Source organism: Neoarius graeffei, chromosome 3, assembly GCF_027579695.1.
Source record: "Neoarius graeffei isolate fNeoGra1 chromosome 3, fNeoGra1.pri, whole genome shotgun sequence".
Classification (NCBI taxonomy): Eukaryota; Metazoa; Chordata; class Actinopteri; order Siluriformes; family Ariidae; genus Neoarius; species Neoarius graeffei.
Window position 1 is genome coordinate 22,754,814 of NC_083571.1, and position 20,298 is coordinate 22,775,111.

Here is a 20,298-nt window from a genome sequence, read left to right on the forward strand (position 1 = left end):
ATATTTTGTGTGTGTCAGCCATCTGGTTTTTAGTCACTAAGGGCGGATGAATTGCAGAGAATCTGCGTCACATTCAAGTCATTCCAGAGTCTTATTGCTTCACATCATGACTTGTATTAATTCAACCCATATTTTAATCCATGTTTTTCTAGGTTGGATTTATGATGCAGTTCAAGTGATTAGCATGGGGGGGGGAAAATGTGATGGTTATTTGGGGGGAGGAGTTATGTGAAGAATGTCTTCATCATTATCATCATCATCAAAATTACGTTTTGCTTTATTTTTATGCCTCCGCCACCTTAAGTTGCAGGAGGCATTGTTTTCAGGTTGTCCATCTGTGCGTCCGTCCCGAAACCTTGTGAACACGATATCTCAAAGGCCAATGAAAGGAATTTCACCAAACTTTCACCATTTGTGCGCTTTGGGACAAACCTGAACTGATTAGATTTTGAGGTTAAAAGGTCACAGGTCAAGATTACTGTGAGGTCAAATGTCCATCCCCAAACTTTGTGAACATCATATCTCAAAGCCTAATGAAAGGAATTTCACCAAACTTTCACCATTTGTGCACTTTGGGACAAAGATACACTGATTAGATTTTGAGAACAAAAGGTCTAGGGTCAAGGTCACTGTGAGGTCAAATGTCAGTCTGAGAACCTTGTGAACACAATATCTCCAAGGCTAATGAAAGGAATTTCACCAAACTTTCACCATTTGTGCATTTGGGGACGAACATGAACTGAGTAGATTCTGAGGTTAAAAGGTCACAGGTCAAGATTACTGTAAGGTCAAATGTCCATCCCCAAATAGTCTACCAGGCAGAGGCATCCCCATCGGCGTCGAGTTCTATCTAGTTTTGTATAAATAAATTCATACTTTTTAGATTCCACCATATGGTTATGAGATTATAGTAGTTAGTGTCATCTTTTTTTTTTTTAAATCTTACTTTGTGAATTTCTTATACATAAATTCTAAATATTAAAATAAGTGTTTTGAATTGGTTTATTTAAAAAAAGGATTATATTTTCCTTACACACGTTAAGGTTCGTTCATTATACTTTTTTTTTTTAATTTAAATTTCGTGTGTGTTTGAACGCTGCATCAAAATCTGCCTGACTTTCTCTACACGTGGCATATTGAGAAGCATATTTCAAACCAAAAGTCTTTTTTTCCCCCCGGAGGCATCTATTATATCTTTATATATATTTAGGAAGTGGAAAGATAAATTATTTTATTTATTAATTACAGCTAGTTATTTCAGTTGTTTGTGTGTAAACTGTACCCTTCTGTGAATTGTCATCGCGTGGCTCTTATTATATCTAGTTTTCAACCCGGAAGTGGGGTGTTTCCGCCCCGACTTGTTTTTTTTTTCCCCTCTTCCCCTTCTTACTTCCATCTAAGTGGGTGTGTGAGTGAGAAAGAGAGAGAGAGAGAAAATCACTCAACAATACTTTCATTCACTCATTTATCAAAAAGTGTCCAGTGAAACAGCAGCAGCTGAAAACTTTCCGGACATTTTAACTTGTGACAACAAACAAGAGGCAAATATCTTCCCTTAACTTCATATTAAAGCACGGTAAGATTTATATATTGGTTATTTTATTTAAAAATAAAAATAAATAGCTCTTTGGGACTATCAGGTTGCACTTGGATTAAACAAAGCTCAGTTTTTTTTTTTTTTTTTAGACCTGTAGGTTAATAAAATGAAATGGACAAATGCAGCAGTTTCAGTCTGTTCTACTGTATACACTGCAGAATACTACACACTTTCATTTCATTCATTTCAGTGGGTTGTTGGATGCAGGGTGGCAAATGAAAACCATTTCTACCCCTACATCCATTTAAATATCCTTAAAAATGATTAAACATACAGTACACTAGCACTGATATACAGTACTGTGCATAAGCCTTAGGTACGTGTAGAGACATGCTGTGGACCAAAAATAGCTCAAAAAGTACAACCCCGATTCCAAAAAAGTTGGGACAAAGTACAAATTGTAAATAAAAACGGAATGCAATGATGTGGAAGTTTCAAAATTCCATATTTTATTCAGAATAGAACATAGATGACATATCAAATGTTTAAACTAAGAAAATGTATCATTTAAAGAGAAAAGTTAGGTGATTTTAAATTTCATGACAACACATCTCAAAAAAGTTGGGACAAGGCCATGTTTACCACTGTGAGACATCCCCTTTTCTCTTTACAACAGTCTGTAAACGTCTGGGGACTGAGGAGACAAGTTGCTCAAGTTTAGGGATAGGAATGTTAACCCATTCTTGTCTAATGTAGGATTCTAGTTGCTCAACTGTCTTAGGTCTTTTTTTGTCGTATCTTCCGTTTTATGATGCGCCAAATGTTTTCTATGGGTGAAAGATCTGGACTGCAGGCTGGCCAGTTCAGTACCCGGACCCTTCTTCTACGCAGCCATGATGCTGTAATTGATGCAGTATGTGGTTTGGCATTGTCATGCTGGAAAATGCAAGGTCTTCCCTGAAAGAGACGTCGTCTGGATGGGAGCATATGTTGCTCTAGAACCTGGATATACCTTTCAGCATTGATGGGGTCTTTCCAGATGTGTAAGCTGCCCATGCCACACGCACTAATGCAACCCCATACCATCAGAGATGCAGGCTTCTGAACTGAGCGCTGATAACAACTTGGGTCGTCCTTCTCCTCTTTAGTCCGAATGACACGGCGTCCCTGATTTCCATAAAGAACTTCAAATTTTGATTCGTCTGACCACAGAACAGTTTTCCACTTTGCCACAGTCCATTTTAAATGAGCCTTGGCCCAGAGAAGACGTCTGCGCTTCTGGATCATGTTTAGATACGGCTTCTTCTTTGAACTATAGAGTTTTAGCTGGCAACGGCGGATGGCACGGTGAATTGTGGTCACAGATAATGTTCTCTGGAAATATTCCTGAGCCCATTTTGTGATTTCCAATACAGAAGCATGCCTGTATGTGATGCAGTGCCGTCTAAGGGCCTGAAGATCACGGGCACCCAGTATGGTTTTCCGGCCTTGACCCTTACACTCAGAGATTCTTCCAGGTTCTCTGAATCTTTTGATGATATTATGCACTGTAGATGATGATATGTTCAAACTCTTTGCAATTTTACACTGTCGAACTCCTTTCTGATATTGCTGCACCATTTGTCGGCGCAGAATTAGGGGGATTGGTGATCCTCTTCCCATCTTTACTTCTGAGAGCTGCTGCCACTCCAAGATGCTCTTTTTATACCCAGTCATGTTAATGACCTATTGCCAATTGACCTAATGAGTTGCAATTTGGTCCTCCAGCTGTTCCTTTTTTGTACCTTTAACTTTTCCAGCCTCTTATTGCCCTGTCCCAACTTTTTTGAGATGTGTTGCTGTCATGAAATTTCAAATGAGCCAATATTTGGCATGAAATTTCAAAATGTCTCACTTTCGACATTTGATATGTTGTCTATGTTCTATTGTGAATACAATATCAGTTTTTGAGATTTGTAAATTATTGCATTCCATCTTTATTTACAATTTGTATTTTGTCCCAACTTTTTTGGAATTGGGGTTGTAATGAAATGTTTCAACGTTCAAAAAATACTATAAACAGTAATCAGTAAACCATAATAAATGAAACAAAATCAGAATTTGGTCTCATCTCATTATCTGTAGCCGCTTTATCCTGTTCTACAGGGTCGTAGGCAAGCTGGAGCCTATCCCAGCTGACTACGGGCGAAAGGCGGGGTACACCCTGGACAAGTCGCCAGGTCATCACAGGGCTGACACATAGACACAGACAACCATTCACACATTCACACCTACAGTCAATTTAGAGTCACCAGTTAACCTAACCTGCATGTCTTTGGACTGTGGGGGAAACCAGAGCACCCGGAGGAAATCCACGCGGACACGGGGAGAACATGCAAACTCTGCACAGAAAGGCCCTCGCCGGCCCCGGGGCTCGAACCCGGACCTTCTTGCTGTGAGGCGACAGCGCTAACCACTACACCACCGTGCCGCCTATCAGAATTTGGTGTGAGACCAAATACTTTGCTTTAGTCTCCGGTACAGTGAGTGCAGTTTGATAAAGAAATGAGCTGTAGGTTTTACTGAGCATCTTCCAGAACCAGCCACAGTTCTTTTGGACACTTAGTCACACTCGCTTCTTCATTTTGCCCCCAAAACCCAGCAGCCTTCATTATGTTTTCTTTTTTTAATCTGAAAAATGTGCTCTTATGGAATATGCTGCTCAGATGCAAACATTTTTTCCTCTGTAACATTTAATTTTGTGCTGGAGAATGAATGAACGTTTGGAACTCGATAATGTCCAAGTCGTAAAATCGAAATCTGCGAAAAATATAGTGTGCCTAAGACTTTTGTACAGAACTTAATGGTTTGTTTGTTTTTTTAAAAAAAAGAATGTTGTTCAACTTTTCACCTTACAGTCCTAAATCGAACGACACATTAAATGTCAAGGTACACCAATTCCTTTTTTCTGTAAATGTTTTCTTAGCGAGAGCCAGACTAACCCTTGAACATGAACCGGTTACAGAAGATCAGTTCAGTGAGCCGGGTTTACAGTACCTCCTTTGTGTCCAGAGGAGCTGAGAGAGACGTATTCAACAAGAACAAGACCTTCACAACTCCTCGTAGCTCCTGGGCTTTCCTTCAGGAAGACCCTGTTTGGCCTCAGAGCGCGTCGTGTGTAAAAAGTGTTGGAACATCTTTTTTGGTTGAAACATGTGACTGGTCAATACTGAAGTGAACAGTTTTCTTACATTTTCAACTCTTCAACCCAAGGGACTCATCATCATGAAATCAGTTTCAATGTCTTGTAATGCAACTGGAAATTTTCATATGAATCCAGATTGAACTGATTGCTACTGTACACACTGTATAGCTGTAGGAAAGGGGTGGGACCTGTAGTGATTGAATGTAAATCATTATCTATATTGCTTATTCATTGTGACTCGCAGGGGAAGCTTGAGCCAATCCCAGCTGACCGTGTGTGAGAGGCGGGGTACACCCTGAACAGGTCTTCAGTCTATCACAGGGCTGATACAAGCCCTTTGTACAAAATATTACACAATATTTGTGTAAAGAAGGCACCTCAGTATTCCAGATTTAATGATTTACAGTGAACTAAATAAAGCTAGCATGAAGCTGTGCCAGTGTGTGTTTTTACATTGCGAGCCAGCATTCTGTAACCAAAGGAGTGACGTGTCACAAGGGCGTGTCAGCGCCTAGAGTGACGTAGCTACGCATCAGAAATATGAATAAAAATGGCAGGTGAGCTGAGCGTTGAGGTGCTTTTGTTAGCCGTGCACATTTATACCGCTCCTCAAATAAGCAAAGTTACGGAGCATCATAGTCAACATGTAATCTCATCTCATTATCTCTAGCCGCTTTATCCTGTTCTACAGGGTCGCAGGCAAGCTGGAGCCTATCCCAGCTGACTACGGGCGAAAGGCGGGGTACACCCTGGACAAGTCGCCAGGTCATCACAGGACTGACACGCAGACAACCATTCACACTCACATTCCCACCTACGGTCAATTTAGAGTCACCAGTTAACCTAACCTGCATGTCTTTGGACTGTGGGGGAAACCGGAGCACCCGGAGGAAACCCACGCGGACAACATGCAAACTCCGCACAGAAAGGCCCTCGCTGGCCACGGGGCTCGAACCCGGACCTTCTTGCTGTGAGGCGACAGTGCTAACCACTACACCACTGTGCCGCCTCAACATGTAATCACTTCCGTTAAATAATTCAAGTTTAACAGAAGTAACAGTAACAACCTCAGCGTATCTAAAACACATTTGTGTCCTTTGAGCACAAACTGAGATGCCTTTTGAGGGGAAAAAGTGCTACAGAAAACTGTGCTCGAAAACGAGAGAGAGGAGTGGATGGAGAGACTCGTGCAAGCAACATGCTTGTGTGATCAGAATTACTTTGGAGGAGAAAGTGAAAAGAAGTAGAACGTGATTTGAGGCAGAAAGGCGCCTTAGACGGAGATGTTTGAATTTGTGCTCGTCTCAGAAAGAAGAATGTCAAGGTCAAAAACGTCACACCCCTATCCCACCGTGCCGGCTGTCCCTTTTACAGAGACATCGAGTCTGGCTCTGGTACTACCAATCGTTCAGGCTCAGAGGCGGAACAACGCACAGTCACCGTTCCTCATTTGGACGTTTTATCCAGAATGTGAGGCGGAATAAAAGTGTAAGAATTCTGCCTTGAACAGGAAGTGTAAAAGTGGTTATGGTGAGACGGACATCTGTCCACATTCGCATTCACATCTGTGGGCAAATTAGAGTGGCCCACAGACCTAATCTGCAGGTCTTTGGGGTGAGGAAACCCACAGAGGCATGGGGAGAATATGCAAACTCCACATAGAAGGACACCAGTTGGGTGCAAAGTTTGAACCCAGAACCTTCTTGCTGTGAGGCGACAGTACTAACCACCATGCCATTCCCAAGTGATTTAAATAATATTCTGCTATCACCAGAGGTGATAGTAGCAAGATAAAAACTCACTGAGGAAGAAACTTTGAAAGGAACCAGGCTCAAAAAAGAACCCATACTCTTCTGAATTGTACCAGATTGTGGGATTACAAGTCATTTACTTTTCTGCTCTTGTGTACTATAAAGGCAAAAATTCCTCAGTGGCATGCTTTTCTGCTCACCATGGTTGCAAAGCGTTACGATGAGTTGCTATACCCTTCCTAGCAGTTCGAACCAATCTGGCCGTTTTCTTCTGACCTCTCTTATCAACAGTGCGTTTTTACATTACATGTAAAATTACATGTAATACATTACATGACATGGCATTTAGCAGACACTCTTATCCAGAGCGATGCACAACGAGTGCAAAAGTCAGGTACACGAAGTGCTGAACTTTTAGACAAGAAAGTTCCAGTACCAATTGAGCAAGTGACAGCAATACCTAGTGTAATATTCTGTTGAGGTACCAATACTCAAACAGCCAAGGAAACAAACCAACCATATAAAGTATAACTAAATAGAACTCAAAACGGCTAACCTCAGGCTAGACAGTACACAGCCTGGGTTGATCTCGACCGAAACGCAGTTACACAGTGGGCAGGGAAGAAGGGGAGAGGTGCAGCCTGAAGAGGTGAAGTCTTCAGTTTGCGCTTGAAGGTGATCAGAGGGTCGTCAGTTCTGACCTTAGTGGGAAGGTCATTCCACCAACAGGGAACCAGGGCAGACAGCAGTCTTGAGTGGACTGGGCAGGAGTGGAGAGGAGGAGGGGCCAGGTGACCAGTAGTAGTGGAGCATAGGGATCTGGTTGGCATGTAGGGGTGGAACAGACTTTGGAGGTGTGCTGGCCTTAACCCCTTGAGAGCCTGGTAAGCTAGCATCAGTGTCTTAAATTTGATGCGAGCTGCGATATGTGGCCAGTGCAGGTTGGCAAGTAGAACGGTGACATGGGAAGTACAAGGGAGGTTGTAGACCAGGTGAACTGCAGGGGTCTGATGGCAGAAGCTGGAAGGCCAGCAAGGAGAGAGCTGCAGTAATCCAAGTGGGAGAAGGTCAGTGCTTGGACCAGGAGCTGAGTAGAGTAGGTGGTAAGAAAAGGGTAAATTCTTTGGATGTTGTAGAGGAGGACTCTACCAGGTCACTGCAGCGATGTTCACTGAGGAGGAGAGTTTGTCGTCAAACACGACCCCTAGCTTCTTCAGCGAACATCGCTGCAGTGATCCGGACCCCAGGGAGATGACAATGTCCAGGTGTGGAGAGGATGGAGCAGGAATGTAGAATACCTTTCTTTTGCCTGGGTTGAGCTTCAGGTGATGGTTGTCCATCCAGCTCTGGATGTCACGCGGGCAAGCAGAGATGCGCATAGAGATCTGTGTGTCAGAAGGAGGAAAAGAGAGAAAAATTTGGGTGTCCTCAGCATAGCAGTGGTAGGATAGCCCATGAGCAGAGATAATTGGGCCAGGAGACTGGGTGTAGAGGGAGAAGAGAAGCAGACCAAGGACTGAACCTTGGGGGACACTGGTGATAAGTGGGCGTGGTGCTGATACAATACCAGATCAGGTAACCTGGAAGGAGCGACCAGAGAGGTAGGACTTGAACCAGTCTAGGGTTGTCCTGCAGATCCCTAGAACTGATGAGGATGACAGGAGGATGGAGTGTTCAACCGTGTCTCATACAGCAGAAAGGTTGAGGAGAATCAAGACAGAGGAGAGCGAGGTGGCACGTGCTTCATGAAGTGCCACACTGACTGAGAGTAGCGCAGTCTCTGGTTGAGTGTCTGGCTCGAAATCCGGACTGGTGAGGATCCAGGAGATTGTTCCGTGAGAGAAAAGAGGAGAGTTGGTTAGTAAGAGCACGTTCAAGCATCTTTGACAGAAAGGGGAGAAGAGAAACAGGGCGGTAATTCTGGATGAGGCTTTTCCATCCACAGAACTGTCGCTCACTGTGTTTGTTTTTCGCACCCTTCTGTGTAAACTCTAGAGACTGTTATGTGTGAAAACCCCAGGAGATCAGCAGTTTCTGAAATACTCAAACCAGTCCGTCTGGCAACTGAAGCTCTTGATTTGTACTTCATTTACTGATTATACCAAATTTAGGAGCTGTGTTAGAAGTGTCAACATTTATGGCCCTTTTCCACTACCCTTTTTCAGCTCACTTCAGCTCGCTTCAGCTCACTTCAGCCCGACACGGCTCGCGTTTCGACTATCTAAGAACAGCACGACTCAGCTCGCTTCAGCCCTGCTCAGCCCCCAAAACTCGCACGGTTTTGGAGTGGGGCTGAAGCGAGCCAAACCGAGCTGAGTGGGGCTAGGGGCGTGAGGAGACACTCCCCTGTGCACTGATTGGTGAGGAGGAGTGTCCTCACACGCCCACACACGCCCCGCAAGCACGCTGGGATCTGTAAACACCGTAAACCCGGAAGAAGGAGAATTACGAGAATTTCTGAAGCCTTATGCGCCTCGCCTCATCTATACGCTCTTGCCAGTATCTGTTGGCGTTGTCGGCGACAACAAGCCACAGCACCAAGACCAGCAACACTAACGACTCCATGTCCTCCATGTTTATTGTTTACTCTCCGGGTCGTGAGACTACCGCTTAAAAGATCACTGATGTCACTGTTTGCGCCGCCTAACGACATCACCTGACGTCCACCCACTTTCGCTAACTCCACCCAATGTGTCCACCCACTTCCAGCCAGCACGGTTCAGCGCGGTTGTAGTCGAAATGCAACTCCAACAGCCCCACTCAGCACGGCACGGCTCAGCCCAACTGAGCCGCGTTGGTAGTGGAAAAGCGGCATTAGTCAAGGGAACTTCTTTTTTCCCCTAACGTCTGGTTAATTTGTGTATATTTAAGACCAATCCTAAATGTAAACCAATCTAATATCTTGTATTCTCTTGCAGATGGTTCAGATTAGGAAAATATGCTGTATAGGTGCTGGTTATGTTGGGGGGCCAACGTGCAGCGTCATCGCCAGCATGTGTCCTGAGGTTACCGTGACAGTGGTTGATGTGAATGAGACCCGAATCAAAGCCTGGAACTCGGACACTCTTCCCATTTATGAGGTAACTTGGCATCATTCTTTTATAAAATTAACAGCAGTTGTCAATGTTAAACTTTCATATCTTGACAGTTAACTTTTGATCACACTTTGATATTACGGTGATGACATATTAAAATGTTTTTATATTTCCCTGGGCTAATGGGCATTTAAGAGGTTGGGCAATTCTATCCAAATCGAGCATAGATGCTTCAAAGTATTTGCGCTATCCTTAAGAGAACAATATGGCATGGAAAGTCAGCAGTGTAGTTTAATTATAGTGTCTTGACGTTCTAGTTGTTGTTGTAAAGCTTCTCTTAGGGCATGCTGGTGAAAAAGACTGCCCGGTTTTTGGGTCCTTATTACAATTTTCTGTTCCGTCATCCATGTGCAGCCTGGCCTGAACGAAGTTGTGTTGTCGTGCCGCGGCAAGAACCTTTTTTTCTCCACTGACATCGACGCGGCCATCAAGGACGCAGACTTGGTCTTCATTTCGGTGAGTTTCAGAGGTGTAATGATTTCCCATAACTGCTTGTGTGTTCGATAAAACAACAACATGCAGTTATGTGTTGACTCGAAGCCTTGCTCTGCTCTGCTCTGCTCTCAGGTAAACACTCCCACTAAGACGTACGGGATGGGAAAGGGCCGAGCGGCTGATCTGAAGTTCATCGAGGCATGCGCGCGGCGGATTGTGGAGGTCTCTGATGGTTATAAGATTGTGACGGAGAAAAGCACGGTGCCAGTGCGAGCCGCCGAGAGCATCCGCAGGATTTTTGATGCCAACACGAAACCCAGCCTTAACCTACAGGTGTGTGTTGAAAGTATGCACTTTAGATGAACAGGATGAGGGCCCGTTTACACGAGGACGCTGTCGGGTAAAAACGACTAAATGTTTTATCGGAAGTGCCTTTCGTCTACACGGGGACGGCGTTTCCGAGGCTGAAAAACGGAAAAAATTGAAAACGCCTTCCACAGTGGATAAGTTAAAAACAGCCCCCGTTGCATATCCGTCTAAACTACCCAATACGCGAAACTCTGCTCGGATCTGCTCACGTCGGGTACACGTTTACGTCATACATATGTCGTATACTGTACATGCCAGCCCGGGAAGTAAGAAAGTAAGTAAAAAAGTAAGAGCATGTCTGATTACATCGATCCAACGGACCTTCAAGCTGCTCTGGCAGCTTTAATAAACGTCCAGGAGTCCTTCGAACATCTATACCGAATCTGCACATATACCGTTAATGAACAGAGGCGGGTATGCAATTACCTTTATGAATTTTTGGATACACCGATTCGTCGGAGGAAGTTTTTCTTAACCTCACGAGTAGCCATAGCCAGAGTAGTCAAAGTTTTCGCGGCGCAGATGTGCAGATCAGACAAGACGGAAGACGTTGCGCATGCGTGCAGACATAGCGGAGGTCTTTCACAGCACCACCTAGCCGCCTGACATGCACATCCAATTGAATTCCACACATTTATGTGTCACCGTATAGACGCAGATTTCCTCCTTGAAAACGGTCGTGTAGACGCGGAAAAAAGTGAGAACGAAAACGGACTTTTGCGTTTTTGTTTCAGACCGTCCCCGTGTAAAGTGGGCCTGAAACTTTTTGTATGTCTGAAGGAATTTCTTTATGTGCCTCGTAGTATGTGTTCCAAAAACAAGAAAGAACAGATAAGCCACCAGACTCTCAAGGCTGTCTTTTCTGCGACCTTTAAACATTCATTCAACTCTCCCACCCCATAGATTCTTGTGCTGAGAAATTTCATGATGGTGTGGTTCCCGAGCGGTGCAACAACAACAACAAAAATTGTCCAGGCTTCAGGAGATTGAAATTTTGATTCTCAGCGATGCCATAACAGAATTGCCCATGCTCTCAGGGTGGCATGGGTGGGTGCGCTCCAGGAGGAAGCACTTAGACTTTAACCTCCTTGGGGTGTAGGGTAGCTTTTATTTGTCTTATGATCAAAGACCTCACAAGTAGGTGGGACTTGGCAAATGGAGAAAAGAACAGGGGGAGGGGAATTCAGAAAAGGAAAAGAATTGAACCATAGACTGAAACCGTTTTACTAAGACTACAGGGATGGACAAATCCTACATTTATTCGCTAGCCCACTGGGCAAGTATAAGCTTCATGTGCTGAGCTACAGTGGTGCTTGAAAGTTTGTGAACCCTTTAGAATTTTCTATATTTCTGCATAAATATGACCTAAAACTTCATCAGATTTTCACACAAGTCCTAAAAGTAGATAAAGAGAACCCAGTTAAACAAATGAGACAAAAAGATTATACTTGGTCACTGAGTTATTGAGGAAAATGATCCAATATTGCATATCTGTGAGTGGCAAAAGTATGTGAACCTTTGCTTTCAGTATCTGGTGTGACCCCCTTGTGCAGCAATAACTGCAACTAAACGTTTGCGGTAACTGTTGATCAGTCCTGCACACCGGCTTGGAGGAATTTTAGCCCATTCCTCCATACAGAACAGCTTCAACTCTGGGATGTTGATGGGTTTCCTCACATGAACTGCTCACTTCAGGTCCTTCCACAACATTTTGATTGGATTAAGGTCAGGACTTTGACTTGGCCATTCCAAAACATTCACTTTATTCTTCTTTAACCATTCTTTGGTAGAACGACTTGTGTGCTTAGGGTCGTTGTCTTGCTGCATGACCCTCCTTCTCCTGAGATTCAGTTCATGGACAGATGTCCTGACATTTTCCTTTAGAATTCGCTGGTATAATTCAGAATTCATTGTTCCATCAATGATGGCAAGCCATCCTGGCAAAACAGGCCCAAACCATGATACTACCACCTTCACAGATGGGATAAGGTTCTTATGCTGGAATGCAGTGTTTTCCTTTCTCCAAACATAACGCTTCTAATTTAAACCAAAAAGTTCTATTTTGGTCTCATCCGTCCACAAAACATTTTTCCAATAGCCTTCTGGCTTGTCCACGTGATCTTTAGCAAACTGCAGACGAGCAGCAATGTTCTTTTTGGAGAGCAGTGGCTTCCTCCTTCAACCCTTCCATGCACACCATTTGTTGTTTAGTGTTCTCCTGATGGTGGACTCATGAACGTAAACATTAGCCAATGTGAGAGAGGCCTTCAGTTGCTTAGAAGTTCCCCTGGGGTCCTTTGTGACCTCGCTGACTATTACACGCCTTGCTCTTGGAGTGATCTTTGTTGGTTGACCACTCCTGGGGAGGGGAACAATGGTCTTAAATTTCCTCCATTTGTACACAATCTGTCTGACTGTGGAGTGGTGGAGTCCAAACTCTTTAGAGATGGTTTTGTAACCTTCTCTAGCCTGATGAGCATCAACAACGCTTTTTCTGAGGTCCTCAGAAATCTCCTTTGTTCGTGCCATGATACACTTCCACAAACGTGTTGTGAAGATCAGACTTTGATAGATCCCTGTTCTTTAAATAAAACAGGGTGCCCACTCACACCTGATTGTCATCCCATTGATTGAAAACACCGGACTCTAATTTCACCTTCAAATTAACTGCTAATCCTAGATGTTCACATACTTTTGGCACTCACAGATATGTAATATTGGATCATTTTCCTCAATAAATAAATGACCAAGTATAATATTTTTGTCTCATTTGTTTAGCTGGGTTCTCTTTATCTACTTTTAGGACTTGTGTGAAAATCTGATGATGTTTTAGGTCATATTTATGCAGAAATATAGAAAATCCTGAAGGGTTCACAATCTTTCAAGCACCACTGTAGTTGGCTAGTTAAGTGCATGAATACAAACTGAGGTAAATGTGTTTGTGGCCTAGACAGCAATAAAAACCCCAGCAACAGTTTGGCCACTGTTTTGGCTATGAGATGGCTACTTATCTATGTTCAGTAACGTCTGTGAAACTGCTAATCTGGTTTACCCAAGCTCACTTAAACACTAAAAGTCTCAAAAGCATCTCCACCGACTGACGACTAATAGCAGTTAGAATTGCTTTTGAGATTCTCCCTCTGGTTCCAGGACAGAGATCATCCCAGAGACACCATGGGCCCAGACAGAAAAGTCATAACAGGTTTATTTTCAAGCAGCCAGGAAAGGATGGGAAGCTCACGGAAAAAAAGAAAGGCCACATTCAGAGTTGTTCCTGATGCGTGATGTAGTTACTGCATTCATTCATTCATCTTTAGTAAATGATTCATTTTGGTTAGTTTTCACTGAGTTTATTATTAAATATTGTGGTACGAACGAAAACTAATTGTAGGAGGCGGATTTAAAAAATAACAGTCCCACTTCTACCCCCATTTCAAATGTCATCATGGTTGTATGTCTAATCTAGATCATTTAGATCTTCTGATCCAAGGTGCAGGGCGGCACGGTGGTGTAGTGGTTAGCACTGTCGCCTCACAGCAAGAAGGTTCTGGGTTCAAGCCCAGCGGCCGACAGGGGCTTTTCTGTGTGGAGCTTGCATGTTCTCCCCGTGTCTGCATGGGTTTCCTCCGGGTGCTCCGGTTTCCCCCACAGTCCAAAGACATGCAGGTTAGGTTAACCAGTGACTCTAAATTGTCTCTATGTGTCGGCCCTGTGATGACCTGGCGACTTGTCCAGGGTGTACCCCGCCTCTCGCCCATAGTCAGCTGGGATAGGCTCCAGCTTGCCCGCGACCCTGCACAGGATAAGCGGCTACAGATAATGGATGGATGGATGATCCAAGGTGTAACAACTTTATCAGAGTGAGCAATGAGGAGCTGGAGACAGGGTGCACTTTAATTTTATTTACACTTTTCAGTGACATTCGCTACCACGTAAGCACATTGCACACACGTCGGGTCGACACAGCTCTTCCTCTCCCCTGGCTATCTGAAAGACACGTTAATAGACAGCCAGTAATTTGACACAGGTGTACCTCATCAAATGCTTCCTGCCGGTTCAGCCTAACTCCTCACCGTTCACAGCCGACGCTCGACCACGCCCCCCGTTTTCAGGCTCAAACTGTGGCATTCGCTCCCAGACATCCTTGAGGCTACACTTTCCGAGCACTTTCTTCAGAACCAGATTTCAGCCGTTTTTCCTGTCTCTCTCTCAGGTGCTTTCCAACCCAGAGTTTCTTGCTGAAGGGACAGCTGTGAAGGACCTCAAGGAGCCGGATCGTGTTTTGATTGGTGGAGATGAAACTCCTGAAGGTCAAAAGGCAATCAGGGCACTGTGTGAAGTGTATGAGCACTGGGTGCCTAAGTCACGCATCATCACCACCAACACGTGGTCATCTGAGCTGTCCAAATTAGTGAGTATAGTAGGGTGCATCAGTTGCCCTCACTTTCATAAAATCTGATGCATTTTTGTTTGGGTGTTCCTTTTCACCAATAAAGACATCCTGTAAATTTTTTGACCATATTCAAAAGTCTAATGGTGGCACCATGAGGTTCATTTTTTGCCAAAAAACGCTTATTTTATGTTTTCGCGTAAGGTTTGAATCACAATGTTGGACTCCATTTATTGATTTCTTGTGAGCCAGAGATCATGTTAAGAACCTTTGCAAGGGATTGAGAAGCATTAATGTGATTCATAATACATTTGTATTGTTTAAAAGTAGTTGAACAATGATTCAATGAACAGCTAAAACTCAAACTGTGCTTGATAATATATTTAGAATATGTACTAAAAATGTGGATCTAAGATATTTGGTATACTCTATAAGGTGCCATAATGTTTCATGAAAAGTGATGGAAATTTTGTCATAAAAGTCATAAAATAGCAGCTTTTTCCATAACTTTGAGCTCCTGGTGCCACCATTAAACTTTTGAATTTTGTCAAAATATTTCACCCAGTGCGTTTTCTTACCGAAAGGAACATAAAAACAAAAATGCATCATGATCGGAGAAACTTTTCATTTTTGGGGGGCAACTGATGCACCCTAGAGTATAGTGTGTGTAGAACAGATAATGATGGATATCGAAGACTTCTGCTGTTGCGTGCAGATGTTGATCATCTTTTTATTTAATTACTTGTTTATACAGTTGGCTTGTGTGTGTGTAGTGTGTTAGTGCTGAAGTCATATGACAGTCTCAGCTGACCTGAGCAATGACCCTGTACGTTAGCACAGTGTACAGCAAATTACTTACACATAATAGCAATAATAACATTTTTCAACATGTACGCTATGTGTTTGTGCATGTGTACGCATATTAGGCAGCAAACGCATTCCTGGCTCAGCGTATCAGCAGTATAAACTCCATCTCGGCTCTGTGTGAGTCCACCGGTGCTGACGTGGAAGAGGTGGCCAGAGCCATCGGCATGGACCAGCGTATCGGCAACAAGTTCCTCAAGGCCAGCGTGGGTGAGTGTGTGAGAGAGTTTTGACGTTGTGGGAACATTTGGCTGAGTCCCATATAAAAAAGTGTGCTTTTTATTTCTTTACAAAGACGTTGATGTACAACCACGATTCCAAAAAAGTTGGGACAAAGTACAAATTGTAAATAAAAACGGAATGCAATGATGTGGAAGTTTCAAAATTCCATATTTTATTCAGAATAGAACATAGATGACATATCAAATGTTTAAACTGAGAAAATGTATCATTTAAAGAGAAAAATTAGGTGATTTTTAAATTTCATGACAACAACACATCTCAAAAAAGTTGGGACAAGGCCATGTTTACCACTGAGAGACATCCCCTTTTCTCTTTACAACAGTCTGTAAACGTCTGGGGACTGAGGAGACAAGTTGCTCAAGTTTAGGGATAGGAATGTTAACCCATTCTTGTCTAATGTAGGATTCTAGTTGCTCAACTGTCTTGGGTCTTTTTTGTCGTATCTTCTGTTTTATGATGCGCCAAATGTTTTCTATGGGTGAAAGATCTGGACTGCAGGCTGGCCAGTTCAGTACCCGGACCCTTCTTCTACGCAGCCATGATGCTGTAATTGATGCAGTGTGTGGTTTGGCATTGTCATGTTGGAAAATGCAAGGACTTCCCTGAAAGAGACGTCATCTGGATGGGAGCATATGTTGCTCTAGAACCTGGATATACCTTTCAGCATTGATGGAGTCTTTCCAGATGTGTAAGCTGCCCATGCCACACGCACTAATGCAACCCCATACCATCAGAGATGCAGGCTTCTGAACTGAGCGCTGATAACAACTTGGGTCGTCCTTCTCCTCTTTAGTCCGAATGACACGGCGTCCCTGATTTCCATAAAGAACTTCAAATTTTGATTCGTCTGACCACAGAACAGTTTTCCACTTTTCCACAGTCCATTTTAAATGAGCCTTGGCCCAGAAAAGACGTCTGCGCTTCTGGATCATGTTTAGATACGGCTTCTTCTTTGAACTACAGAGTTTTAGCTGGCAACGGCGGATGGCACGGTGAATTGTGTTCACAGATAATGTTCTCTGGAAATATTCCTGAGCCCATTTTGTGATTTCCAATACAGAAGCATGCCTGTATGTGATGCAGTGCCGTCTAAGGGCCTGAAGATCACGGGCACCCAGTATGGTTTTCTGGCCTTGACCCTTACGCACAGAGATTCTTCCAGATTCTCTGAATCTTTTGATGATATTATGCACTGTAGATGATGATATGTTCAAACTCTTTGCAATTTTACACTGTCGAACTCCTTTCTGATATTGCTCCACTATTTGTCGGCGCAGAATTAGGGGGATTGGTGATCCTCTTCCCATCTTTACTTCTGAGAGCCGCTGCCACTCCAAGATGCTCTTTTTATACCCAGTCATGTTAATGACCTATTGCCAATTGACCTAATGAGTTGCAATTTGGTCCTCCAGCTGTTCCTTTTTTGTAGCTTTAACTTTTCCAGCCTCTTATTGCCCGTGTCCCAACTTTTTTGAGATGTGTTGCTGTCATGAAATTTCAAATGAGCCAATATTTGGCATGAAATTTCAAAATGTCTCACTTTCGACATTTGATATGTTGTCTATGTTCTATTGTGAATACAATATCAGTTTTTGAGATTTGTAAATTATTGCATTCCGTTTTTATTTACAATTTATACTTTGTCCCAACTTTTTTGGAATCGGGGTTGTAATATGAAAACTAAGAGATGCTGAATAAACTGGGCAGAACATAATTAAGTCAAATTGAAGTGTGTGTGTGTGTGTGTGTGTGTACCAGGCTTTGGAGGAAGCTGTTTCCAGAAGGATGTGCTGAATTTAGTGTATCTGTGTGAGGCACTAAATTTGCCTGAAGTGGCCTCTTACTGGCAGCAGGTACAGAACATCGACACCTGAAGTGCTCAGAAATTTCTGTTGATTATCATTCATTAGCGTTTGCTTAATGCCTTTCTTACATCCAAGATGCTTTACAAGAGAGAGACAACACACACACGCAAACGAACCTGATTTGTATATTAAGGATTTCTTCTATTCTCACTTGCTGCGTGTGTTAAGCTTGTACAGGTCACAGATCGTAAATTAACTGTTTATACATCCATTTACCCTAAACTAAGCAATCTGCTGAAAATAATACGTGTAAAAAAAAAAAAGGGACACTGGTGAATGAACAATTATTTATAGCTGCTATTTATTACTTGTTTTGTGGACAAAGATGAATATGAATGGATAAAAAGTACAACGTGTTGTTCATTAGGAAGTAAAAATAGTACTCATTGGCAAATTGCTGACGTTAGGGGAAAGAAAACACTTTGGAGCTTTCTGTTTTATGTAAAGTACTGTTTTTAACACATCAAACCACCCTGTGACTGATTTTCTTGTGGGCAGAATGGGAAAGGAGGAAATGCTCTTTCACAAGTGATAAATATTCTTATTGTGATTTGTGAAAGGTTTTTTATTTTCCCCCGAAAAGCTTCTATTAACAGGGATGGGATGGCACTAGGATTTTTCCTTCTGGGTTCAGGGACCCACATAACTGGACAAATAGGGGTTTATGGCATTTTTTTTTTTTGTGGGTGTAAACAGGGATGAGAATTTTCCGCCGATTGGCGGATTTCCGACTTTTTCAGACCAAAATTATCGTTTTTGAGATCGATGTAAATCCGTTGAGAAGTTTTCGGGGGGTATGGTTAACGATCTGTGGTCACCTTAAAACGTCTTGATTCTTGGTGGGCTCTGGGTTAACACACTCGAGTCTTTCAACCTGTCATAATTAACATTCACTTTTGCGACAATGTTCGACTTATTTGCGGTAGAATTTTCGGGAAATCCCATCGCGTGCAGTGTATGCTCTCCACACGTGGCTTGCAATCGCCGTTCGCCGACCGTACACACTGTTTGACGATACGCATTGGTAACATCGGAAAGACCCATGTATTCAGGCAGGATATTTTAGCATATTGACAATGGCAAAAGTCCTAGATAAGAAAGAAGAGGATTGAGCGAGGGAGATTGATAAAGGTGCAGGAATAAAGAACTGTTTTCGAAGGGCTTGGTTAGAAAGAACACTGAATGTCGAGATCGACAAGCAGACCGTCACAACGAAGCTCGATGATCACATACGGAAAATAGACGTCCCAGGAAAAGTACTTTGCTCATTGTGTTCTGACATGATAAACTCCGCTAGTAGAGGGGCAAGGACTATCGAACTTCACATATACACCAAAAAATACAAAGGTAGGTCGAAAATTATTTTACCTGTTCAATGATTCATTATATTATTTATAATGTATATTGCACGAATCAATGCCATGGTGTGTGTGTGTGTGTGTGTATATATATATATATATATATATATATATATATATCAATCAAATACATGTCATATATAAGTGTATCTTTTATAAATGGGGTTAGCTTATCTGATGTAGCATGTTGGGGAGAATCATAGTATCATATCTATATTTCTGATAAAATTTTAGGTATGATACTTATTGCTGGCAGGCAAGCTGGAGCCTATCCCAGCTGACTACAGGCGAAAGGCGGGGTACACCCTGGACAAGTCGCCAGGTCATCACAGGGCTGACACATAGACACAGACAACCATTCACATTCACACCTACGGTCAATTTAGAGTCACCAGTTAACCTAACCTGCATGTCTTTGGACTGTGGGGGAAACCGGAGCACCCGGAGGAAACCCACGCGGACATGGGGAGAACATGCAAACTCCGCACAGAAAGGCCCTCGCCGGCCACGGGGCTCGAACCCGGACCTTCTTGCTGTGAGGCGACAGCGCTAACCACTACACCACTGTGCCACCCTAATTTGCAAATCATGTAAACTCTATATTTCATAGAAAATAGTACAAAGACAACATCAAATGTTGAAACTGAGAAATTTTGTTATTTTTGAAAAATATATGCTTATTTTGAATTTGATCCCAGCAACACGTTTCAAAAAAGTTGTAACAGGGACAACAAAAGACTGAAAAATTTGTGTAATGCTAAAAAAAACTAATTAGGTTAATTGGCAGCAGATCAGTAACAGGATTGGGTATAAAAAGAGCATCCCAGAGAGGCGGAGTCTCTCAGAAGTAAAGATGGGGAGGGGTTCACCGCTCTGTGAACGACTGCGTGGGCAAACAGTGCAACAATTTAAGAATAACGTTCCTCAATGTAAACTTGCAAAGAATGTGGGGATCAGATCACCTATGGTCCATCATATCATTAAAAGATTCGGAGAATCTGGAGAAATCTCTGTATGCAAGAGACAAGGCTGAAAACTGACACTGTGGATGCCTGTGATCTTCAGGCCCTCAGTTGGGACTGCATTAAAAGCAGACACGTGTCTGTAGTGGAAATCACTGTATGGGCTCAGGAACACTTCAGAAAACCATCGTCTGTGAAAAGAGTTCATTACTGCATCCAGAAATGCAAGTTAAAACCAGATATAA

The 20,298-nt window shown here is 43.0% G+C and overlaps 1 protein-coding gene across 1 annotated transcript in view; it reads left to right on the top strand.

Moving 5' to 3' along the window:
• Positions 1-1,381: 1,381 nt before the first annotated feature.
• Positions 1,382-20,298, top strand: part of ugdh (UDP-glucose 6-dehydrogenase) — a 41,253-nt gene continuing 22,336 nt past the window's right edge. Inside the window, exons 1-7 of the mRNA XM_060916512.1 lie at positions 1,382-1,576; positions 9,391-9,552; positions 9,922-10,023; positions 10,135-10,335; positions 14,585-14,782; positions 15,688-15,835; positions 17,627-17,721. Of these exons, the coding sequence (XP_060772495.1) occupies positions 9,391-9,552; positions 9,922-10,023; positions 10,135-10,335; positions 14,585-14,782; positions 15,688-15,835; positions 17,627-17,721 (906 nt within the window). The 5' untranslated portion in view covers positions 1,382-1,576. The remainder of the gene's footprint in view (positions 1,577-9,390; positions 9,553-9,921; positions 10,024-10,134; positions 10,336-14,584; positions 14,783-15,687; positions 15,836-17,626; positions 17,722-20,298) is intronic.